Source organism: Lichenostomus cassidix, chromosome 1, assembly GCF_008360975.1.
Source record: "Lichenostomus cassidix isolate B80296 chromosome 1, HeHo_3.0, whole genome shotgun sequence".
Lineage (NCBI taxonomy): Eukaryota > Metazoa > Chordata > Aves > Passeriformes > Meliphagidae > Lichenostomus > Lichenostomus cassidix.
The window spans coordinates 29,735,256-29,746,009 of NC_139479.1; the positions used below are offsets into that span (position 1 = coordinate 29,735,256).

Here is a 10,754-nt window from a genome sequence, read left to right on the forward strand (position 1 = left end):
TGACAGAAAGACCCTTCTCACAGCAATGAGAAGTGAGCATTGATCTGACACTAACTGTTGACAGGCTGCAAAAATATTGATAGTGCATTTAGCAACAGTGCCCCAAGCCTTGGCAAATGAGAGTTCACAGTCCCCAGTTATTTTTTTCCTATTATATTACCCCTTTCTGGAATGCATATTAATTGGCTGTTTTGGTTTGCTATTTAGCAGCCAGCTTCATTTTAAGCTAAAGCTCATTCCCTTAACTGTGTTTCCACAGCTTCTGCTCTGCCAAAAGGTTAAACAGACCTCATTATCTGTTTCCTGCAGAGACCTAATTTCTACAAAAGGCCTTGAGCAGAGCAATATGATTGGCAGGAAAAGTAATAACATTACAAAAAGCTGTTTTCACACCTAGCCAAAGAGTAAGAAGCCTAGACACCATTTGAAATGATATTCCATGTGGGTCTCATCAGCTGGACAGGACATTCAGCCTCTTCTGGTTTGTGATGATTCTCACATCTGCCCCTTTCAGCATGGCATGCTCCAGTGGCATCCCCCAACATGTCAGCATGTTTCACTGAGGATAAAAGATGGAGATCATATTGTCTCCATTTCTCCTGAATTGCTGTACCAACATACAGCTGCCTATTAAAGGGTCAGGCAGCCCCTGCAGTAGCTCTGGCAACAGAGAGCAGGCAATCTCCCCCTCTCCTAGCTAGTCTCCTGGGCAAATCTCCCAGGCAGACATGGTCTGCTTATTGTAGAGGAAAGACGTAATGAGTACCTGGGATATCTGGCTCACCACAGCTGAGCAGCTTGGAACAACCCATAAGCAGCCCTGATCCTCTTCAGAAGCTCAGCTCTCTTGGTGATCCTAGAGCTCACAAAAGCTACTCACCACACACAAAAGGGGAAGGCAGCTATTGTTTTAAGACTCTGCTGGAAGAAGAGACTGTGATGGAAACAGCCCAAAGTCCCACCCTCCCCTTTTTATCTATCCCTAGCTTCTCTAGTGTCCTGCAAAAGGAATAGAGACCATGTGCTCTGAGGTCACTCCAAAGCACAATTAAATGTGAACAAGCAAAAGATAAGCAAAATATGCAGTGTAGGCTTCTACAGGGAGGAAGAGTTGTCCTCTTTCCAGACTGTATGAAGTTGTAGGTGAGCACAGTAAAGCATCAAGTGTGACAGCATTTGGGATAGTCCTGTGTTATGAGAAGTGTGCTGCTATGTAATAATATTCAGGATTTATCAGCTTCTATTGTGCTGCATTTGGCTCACCTGCACAAGATTTATGTTTTAGCTATTTTGCAAAAAAACATGTAAGAGAAAAGGAGAAAAGTGAGACTCAAATCACCCTTCACATGTCAAAGAGGAAGCTCTCCATCAGGATCTTACAACTTTACCTAAAGTTTAAGCAAAAGTTATTTGTTGTTTGGACTACACACTGGTTTGTCCCAGAGTGTGGGAAGCATGCTTGAAAGTCACTACGAACTAATAAAAAAAATTTTTAAATATCACTGCTTATTGAGTATTACATTCTGTACCACCCACCCACAAAATCCATCAGCAATGTAACAAAATGTCATTAGGGCAGCCTTGTTAACAAAAGCTCCTGAAGGTTGTTAGCCTGAGTGTAGACAAACTGAAAGTGTAGGTGGACATTAAATCCAACACAAAATAATCAAGCAGCTCCAAGTGTCAGCAGATCTATAATCAAGGTGGTATTTCTGTTTATGCTCTTCTAAGGTCTCAGTTATGATTATTGTACCTAGAAGATGGAAGGAAGTCTTTGATATAGCAAGATGACAGTTCTTCAAACATCATCCTCCGTCCCAGTTGGCAATGGCACTACTGTAGGAACACAACTTCTGATGCTGTGGAAGTAATCAGCAGTTCCACACTTGAGCACCACCATCTTGAATTTTATTCTGTACTTAGCCAGGAGGATGGTGCAGGAAGTTCAGCCCTTGTGAAAGGCAAATAATGCTGCTAACTCAAAGCAGAATTCTGGTCCCAGGAGAGGCTGGCCATCCCCAAGGCCTCTCTTAAGATGCCAGGGGTCCCAGCCCATAACCTCATGTTGTGCCTCTGGTGCCAGCACACCTCTGCAAAAGACCACACACCATCTTCAGATGCACCCACACCATGGGTAGCCTCCCCCAGCTCTACGTGAAGTCCAGGCTGTCAGAGGTCTCTGCACAGTGGGCTAAGAAATGGCACATCTAAGTGCTATAAACAATTATTAAGACCAGCTATTTATATTTGATTTGTACAATTTAAGCTTGTTAAAAATATTGTACTTAAGACCACTTCATGTTTCAATTTTTTTAAGAAGTTAGCAATTTACTAACAGAATAATAACAAGAGACCTGCTTCTACTCACGTCTATATTTTAAAACCTTTGAGTAAGATTTACTCAGGCTTCACAATATAAAATGTCTTTCAGCATCTTAAGTGAAGCTGCAATTTTTAAAAAAAACAGAAACATTTTTAGTTTCTAGAGGTTTCTAGAATGAGTGTCTTGAAAGGCTACCCTTCTGGGGCTCAGCAAGGCTGTGAAGAGTATGTCCAGTGCCTGAGGTGGGAACACTGGCTGCAAGTACACTGCATCAATCTGGATGCAGTCACAGGAATTAGTCATCTTCTGAGTCACTCTCCCCTCTGGCTGGCATGCACGCCCTGATTGAGGACATGAGCTGGTCCTGGATCTGCTTCCTGGGGTTCTCTTCAAGGTCTGTCTTGATGGCACCCGACTCTGAAATCTTCCACTCCAATTCTGTGCAGTGCAAAACAAGAGTCATGAATGTAGGGGAGCAAACTGGACTAAGCCCACCCTCCGCTCCCCAGCTGACTTCCCTTAGCACCCTACCACCACACCCGGGCCCTGCTCCCCTTCTTCCATACCCAGACCCAACCTCCAGCCCCATCTACCACACCTGCTCCAGCCAAGCCCTCCTTTCCCAGTCTCTAGTGCTGGCAAAGGTCTCAGCACAAGGCACAGAGGTCAGGGTACTGGTCTGCAGCCCACCAGCAACATCCCCCAGTGCCAGCCTTCTCACCAAGCAACCAAGAGTGCAAAAGAGATGCTGGACACAGAACAGCAGCTTTAGAGGCAACTCTCCCAGTGAAAGTGAATTCTACCTCCTTCTAACCTCTGTGTGGTTACGCAAGGGCAAAGACATGTTCACACATCTATTGCCAGTGAAGGAACACTGCTCATACATTACAGCTGCTTCCATCATATACTGAGCTCATCACAATCAGAAGAGGCAGGAATAAATTTAATAAAGGGGAAAAAACTGTGGAAATTTCATTTACACATCTGAATTAGAGGTATTTTTCAGGGATGTACCTTGTAAATAGAATTCACCCCTTTGCCTCTACATCACACACTGATCATTAGTTTCTTAATAAGACAGTAAAGAGAAACTTCACTACCAGAAGTAGGCCCAAATTTGACTGGATTGCTTCCTAGAAGTGGTAGAAAGTCAATAGAACACATTCAGTTGAAACCTTTCTCCTACTCCTGCTGACAATCCTATCACCAAATCTAATTTCCTTCAGATGTTACAGAATAATGAACACAACCTCACACTTTCTTTAGTCACCAGTGTAAAGTCACCTGGTTTTAGGGGAGAAGGAAGGAAGACATAAAAGAAAGTGCAGAAATTTCAGTGCACAGCTTTCTGTGATGACTGAATTAAAGTGACTCAGTCAGGAACAGACAAACACACGCCATCGTCTTAAAAACGAGACAAGGAGCCCTACAACCCAGTAGGCAAGTGCACAGATTATCATGTCAGTGCAAGCAAGGGCGGTCATTCATGTTCAAGACACTCAAAGAACATGCATGGGACTGTTTACCCTTTAATATATCCAGCAAATTTTTTTCACCCAACACAGGGCATAATTACTTGCACACACAAGACAAGTATCTATATGTTGTGCTATCAGCAACTCACTACTTTTACAAGATAGCCTTAACTGCATGTGGTTGAGCCACAGGGATGGGGAAAAAAATCTACTATGATCTTTTAGTAACTTCCTTCTCCTCTTAAGCTTCTTTTCTCTCATTCCCAGCAAAACAGTTTTGCTTTTTGTTTGGAAGACCAGAGATGCAGACACTCACCATCCCTTGTCAGGTTCATGCCACCGAACACCAATGGCCCAATGAACTGGGCTTTGATGTCTCCCTCCAGGTAAACAAATATCGTAGGCAGGTTCTTGTCGGGATAGTTGGGAATGCAGGTGGTAGAGATTGCTTTGATGAATTTCACGTCTCTGAACTTCTTTGCAAGCCCACTCATATGTTGATTTATTAAGGCACAGAGTGGAATTCTGTGAAGAACAGCAACAGACACACATGAGGTAAAAACAAGACACAAAGTGTAAACTGCTCCAAAAGAAAGGTCAGAAATATCAGGTTAACAAGTAGCATTTCTGTAAATGTACCAGAAGCAACTTCTGAATACTTTTGTTGTCCAGTATTCGAGCATTCAAAGGAGATCAGCATCACTGGAGGTTTTGGTGCATGGTGGGCTTTTTGTTTTAATGTATTAGTAATGCAACCTTCCCCTCTATCCTCTTTATACACAGGGAAATTGGTTTATGAATTTCAGATACTTAGAAATTGCATGAGCAAGGGCAAAATAAAAAGAAAAGCTGCTCCTGGAAGAAATTATACAAATGATGATCAACACCTGTAAGGCAATTACAGACAAAGAACAACAGAAAGTATTTCTAACCCTTCCAAAAATTTTCTAGCAACTTAACAGACCTTTTGGACAAGTTTTTCTATCATGGTGACAGGACTGAAAACCTTGCTCACTCCATTTGTATGCCACTAGAAACCAAGATAAATACACACAGACCCCTCTTATTCACAACCCCCTTGCATTTAATCCAGAATAATTTCCAAAGCTGGGATATTTCAGCAGCAGCAGCTACCTCTGTGGCAGCTGTATGGTGCACATCATGCTGTGTTGTATAAAAAAGCCACTTGATAGTAACATCATTCTAGAATGAAGTTCAGCTGTCTTAACAGTATTGAAATTACTAATTTGTTTGTATTTCTTAGAACCCCAGAATCAGTTCCTTAGTTCCACAATAACTATACATTTACGTTGGAGCATTTTCAGCTATTGACACTGAAAGGTTTGATGTTTAAAAACAAATTCTTACCCTTGTTTGTAGAGGTGCAGGACTACCCATATACCTTTTCCAGCTTTTGTAACCTCTTGAACGTAATCTTTTCCTGAAATCTCTGAAACTTCCCCGAATTTACTCTTCATTTGAGCTGCCTTCATTTCTGCTAACCTCTGCTGCCTGAATAGCCAGGAATGGAAAAGACATCTTGTGAACAGATGCATTTTTTTGACAGAACAACACTTAAAGGAGCTGGTTGAAACCTGGACTTCAGAGACACATTACCAACTTCTCCTAACCCTAGAGCAATAAAAGCAAAATGACACAGTAGATGCTCTTGTATTTGCACCATAATTTAAAACAATCAACACGCAAGAAGTACAACTGTTTCATTATATGCTTTTTTCTCCTCATTTCTGGCCTCATTTGACATTTTTTCTGCAGACAATATTCTACCAAACTAAATGGCAAAAACCATGAGAAAGGTTATGAGACAGAGGAAAACCAACACTAATTATGCAAATCTGCAGCACCTTAGTCTCATTCACACAAAAATTGGGAAAAATTGGAGGTGATTTTCAGAGCTCTCAGGATCCCCAGCCATGCACTCAGCAGGTGCACATTATCTCTGCAAAGCCAAGTTGTAGATAAAGGATACTGAATTCAAACGCTGTTATCCTTTTAAAGACACTTAGAAGCTCCACAAGAGACCAGAAACACAACCCCCTTTTTCCATCATCCTAAAAACATCCTTTATCTTTAACAATTCTAAAAGCATATAAAAGAAAGACCCTCCAATTATCATTAAAGCCAAATTCTGCAAGCTGCTCTGACCTGTACATTTCAATAGCTCTCTCATCTTCCTCATTAAATTCATCTTCATTCTCTTCTAGCTCTTCCAGTGTCATGTCCTCATAAGTTTTCACTGTAATGGAAGAAACATCAAATCAGCAAGAAAACGTTATTCCAGGATTAAAATTTACCAGTTTTTATCTGTCAAATAGAATTTATTTAGTCTAAGGACAGATTAATAGGAAATTTGGGGTGGATTTTTTTTGAGTGTTACCTTAGAATAATAGAATGGCTTGGGTTGAAAGAGACCTTAGAGATCACCCAGTTCTAACCCCTCCTGCCAAGGGCAGGGACACCTTTCACTAGTCTAGGTTGCTCAAAGCCCCATCCAGCCTGGGCTTGAACACTTCCAGGGATGGGAGAGCCACAACTTCTCTGGGCAACATGTTCCAGTGCTTCACAACCCTCACAGCAAAGAATTTCTTCTTAATATCTCATCTAAGCCTGTTCTCCTGTATCTTAAGGCTGTGCCCCCTTGCCCTATCTATCACTAGATGGTCTTGTAAAGTTGGAATTGCCCTTAGGAGTTGGGACTTAAATGATTCTTGGGGGGCCTTTCCAACTCAGGATATTCGATGGTTCTATTCTGTGATTCTAAAAAGTCCCTCCCCAGCTCTCTTGTCAGTCCCTTTGGGGAGACAGTTCTCCCCTAAGCCTTGTCCAGGCTGAGCAGTCCCAATTTTCTCAACCTGTCATTATTATTCCTACTGGATTTTTAGAAAGTGTTATAAACTTTAGACATACACATGGAAAGAATATGACAGAAAGGCCTCTGAGATGAAGGCTGCCTAGACTAGCACGACCTTTCAAGTTTAGCAGCTGCAGCACAGACATGCACATTCACCTGGTAGACTCCCTTCGCACTGCTCTTATTTCAGTTTTCAAACATTTCCTTCCATAAAAATACAGAGCTCATATGAAGAACAAAGCTTCCCTATGTTGGAAGAATCCATGTGTTCAGGAATGTATTTGTTTGATGTCATTGACAGCTGATCACCCTGCACAGATGAAGCTTTGGTATCCCTACAGACCAGGAAAATGATGTGTTGCTTTACAGGCATATAACCATTGCTCCTGTCCATTTCTTTGGAAAAGCTTCCTCCAGGAGCCATTCCAAGGCTTGTCCTGCTTCTGCTGCCTGAGTTGGCTGTTCACTCACCAAGAGATTTCTGAAGAATGGCAAACTGTTCCTCTTCCTTTGCACGCTCCTGCTCCTCCACATTTTCCTTTGGAGGAAGGATACCTTTCTTGCGCAGAATGTCATTCCACTCTGTGTCTTTATTTGGGTCCTAGAACAGAACAACAAATGGGTGATATTTCTTCAAGGTCAACTGTAGCACTTCCAGAACTTAACACAGTTACTAAACTGGTAACCGAATGGATGGTGCCAGAAAGTCACCATGCAAATCCTCCAGATGGTGAGGCTTCTTTCCAGCCCCAGAAGCAGCACCCTGAAGACTGACTAAGACTGACTTTATTTTATTCCATCCTTCTCACAGTATGTACACGAGTCTTGGTTGGGTACCAAAGTTTGAAGCATTGTAACCACTGCTGCATCTCTCACAAAGTGAAATAAAAGGAGAGGGTGACAGGGAACCATGCTGACCTAAGGGCTCTGTTGTAGACCCTCAGCAGGACAGGCCACCAAATCAAAGGGCATTGCATCAGGAAGCACTAGTGACAAGACACACAGGCACCACCCTTGCAGACCTAACTCTCAGTATGTGGGAAGTCTCCTTGGTAGATTCAAGTCAGTGTGACTATGTCAGTGCTTCGAGAAAAGCAAGAGGTCTCTGTCAGCCAAGCTCATTGCTAAGGAGTCAGATCTAAATCCACAGCTAGACTATTCCCGAGACTTTCCTGTAAAATAGTTGCAATAATCTTGCAAAACGAGGCCAACAGGCCCCTACGTATTGCTGAGAAGCTCAGTATAAAACTTTCCTATTCAGCTGGCAATTAAATTTCTTAAAATACACAAAATCTCAGTGATAAGCACCCACAGGCTGATTGAGCTTCCTTGCTGTCTTGGCCAAGGTCCACTTTGAAAACTGGGCACGCCTACTGCTTTGCTATAGCTTGTATCAGCACACCTTACACTAGGGCTGTTCACTGACATGTAACCACGTCTCTTCTCAAACTAAACCCCACTACTTCTGGACTACCAGGGACAGGAAGGGAGGGGCAGAGGGGGAGAAGAAGAAAATAAAGAAAGAAAACAAAGTAGCTCAGCAAACAGAACACCAGTTTTAATTATTTTTCTCTGTCTCTGGCCGTGGACGCCTTTCCCTCGACCCCGCATTTACTATCGTTTACTAACACACTGATGCACTGCCTGAAACGCCCACCCGCTTACTACGGCAGTGACATAAGTATCGTATTTGAAAAAAAAGCAAGAAGCCAGCACAAACCCAGCCATGGAGCTTCCCAACACCACCGCCGCGTAACAGAGCCCTCCGCCCCGAGAAGCGCACGAAAGCGGGCCGCCGCCCCCGCGGGCCCTGGGGCGGGCAGGGCGGCCCGCGGCAGCCGGCGGGCCCAGCCCGGTGCACGGCCCCAGCCCTCGGCCCGGCCGGGCTCGCCCCTCACGGCCGGCTGCGGGGCACGGGGGCAGCGCGGCTGCTCACCTGCATGCTGCCGGCGGGGCCGGGGCCGGGGCCGTGCCCGGGCAGCGGCGGAGGCACTGGCAAGGCCGGGCAGGGCCGTCCCGGCGTGCGCGGCGCGGCGGGCCGGAGGAGGCGGCGCTCCCGGCGGGGCGGGCACAGCGCTCGGCCGCTTCCCGCAGCGCCTTATAAGGCCGGGCGGCGGGAGGCCGAGGGGCGTCATTGCGTTTAGGAAGGATCACAGGGTGGGTTGGGTTGAGAGGCACCTTAAAGCTCATAAACCGCCCTGCTGTGGGCAGGGACCCCTTCCACTAAACCAGGCTACTCAAAGCCCCATCCTGGATGGGCTAGAATGACCCTGCTTGGGCAGGGAGGTTGGACAGATGACCTACTGCGGTACTTTGTAATCTTACTCTTTCTGTGATTCCCTCTAACTCTTACCTTCCAGCTTCACTTAGCCTTTTTATGTGCTTCGTTTCATACCGTGTTTTATTTCCCCACTGGTTTATCTTCTTTCCCTGATCTGTTAAATAAGTAATCAAGCATATATTACCTATTCTTACTGGGTGTAATTAGCTGTACTTGTAATATTGTTAAGATTGGATCATAGCCAACTGACATTACCAGCAATTTGTCTCTAGATAGATACTTTTACTTTGGTTTTGATTCAGAAAAGTATGATTCAGAAAACACTGAGAAGAGTGGTGATCCAAATCCATTTGGGATCAACACCCTATTCCATACGAATAGGCACCTAGGTCTGCCTTTGCAAAGAACAGAGCAGATCTTTCCAGCTTTCTTCTAAAAGACACACAGCAGAGAAGAGGGAAGACACCTGCTCCTGCCTCCCTTGTCCTCCTTTTGTGCTCTAGCCCAATGGAGAGCATGCTCACCCGAAATGGGGAGCCCAGAGCTCAGTCCCCAGAAAAGAACCCTACACGGTCTGCCAGCAGGCCTTAAGAGTGTTTGAGCACGTGGAGAAAGGACTGTCTCTGCTCTGACAAGGGCCTGAAATGAAAATTCAGAAGCCCCACAGCACCACGTTATAAGATCATGGGCATCCCATTAACAGCCAGTTTTTCTGAAGTGAGCTGGCCAGTTTCCCTGTGCTAAGTCTGGGCTGCTGAAGGGAAGGCACAGCCACCTTTTCTGCCTCTGAATTAGAATAATGAACAGCTGTGCTTTGAGAGGACATCAGTCCTTATGGTGAGCATTTGGATATGCAGAGGGTGCCCCATACTGGTTGTTCAATGCCCTGAGGTGGTGGGAAACTCAGTCTCACTCAGCTTGGACTAAATGCTTATCCTTGTGGTAAAAGTGGGTGAGTGCCACAAATACAGATGCTGTGAGGCTCTGAACCACAGTTGGTATCTGGCAAGGAGAACCAAAGGCTGAGCTGTTCATGACAGTTTTGTTGTCTGAATGTTTTGCCAGAGCCTGGGCGTCCGGGAGTACCCTCTGGTTTAAATAGTCATCTTCTGTGGCTGAAATACTGTTCACACCCACAGCTCTTGTATGTTGCTGGCTGGAACCTACTTTGAATGCCAGAAAGCAAACACAGAAAGAGCATGAGCAGGAAGTGAGCACTCCTTTTTTTTTTTTTTTTTTTAATGTGCCCAAAAATATTCCTTTGCCACAAGTGAGATTTTTGCCCAGATGAACTGGGAGGAACTAGCCAAGGTCCCTGGGCACCAGAACCACAGTAAACCCTAAGCCCCATCTGGGCCAGGGAGTTACCAGAAGAGGGGGCAGAAGCCCAAGTCTTAGGAGCAGCCCCATCACAACACTTGGTGGGGCTTAGACTGAATGAGAACCAATCGTTACTCTGCCTAGGACACGTGTAAAGCAAAACACAGTTTCCCCCTCCCACCCAACTAAAAATATATTTGCAAAGCCCATTTTCCCTATGTACTTTTTTAATCAAGCTTCAGCAGGAAGGAGAGGGCTGTTTTTACACATAGCGTACAGACAGAAATACTCCAGCCAGAGTGGGTGAGAACTGGCAGTGTCACAGTGAGACTGAAATATAGCTATGGCTTAGCCCTTGGAGACAGCCTGTCTTCTTTCCCCTCACCCCAGACAATTGGCTTCTGAGCAGCTGTAATGTATTTCTTCATTTTGCCCCAAATCAGGGATTAGGTGAAGAAAGATGAAGCATGTGTGTAAATGACT

At 44.7% G+C, this 10,754-nt stretch overlaps 1 protein-coding gene across 1 annotated transcript; it reads right to left on the minus strand.

Annotated features, from left to right (window-relative positions):
* Nucleotides 1-2,358: 2,358 nt before the first annotated feature.
* On the minus strand, nt 2,359-8,755 carry PDCL3 (phosducin like 3). Its single transcript, XM_085054798.1, has 6 exons — nt 8,607-8,755; nt 7,142-7,271; nt 5,965-6,055; nt 5,167-5,310; nt 4,115-4,323; nt 2,359-2,761 (listed from the first exon to the last, which is right to left on the minus strand). The coding sequence occupies exons 1-6, from the start codon at nt 8,610-8,612 to the stop codon at nt 2,619-2,621; spliced, it is 723 nt and encodes a 240-aa protein (XP_084910924.1). The 5' UTR covers nt 8,613-8,755; the 3' UTR covers nt 2,359-2,618.
* Between the last annotated feature and the right edge of the window lie 1,999 nt (nt 8,756-10,754).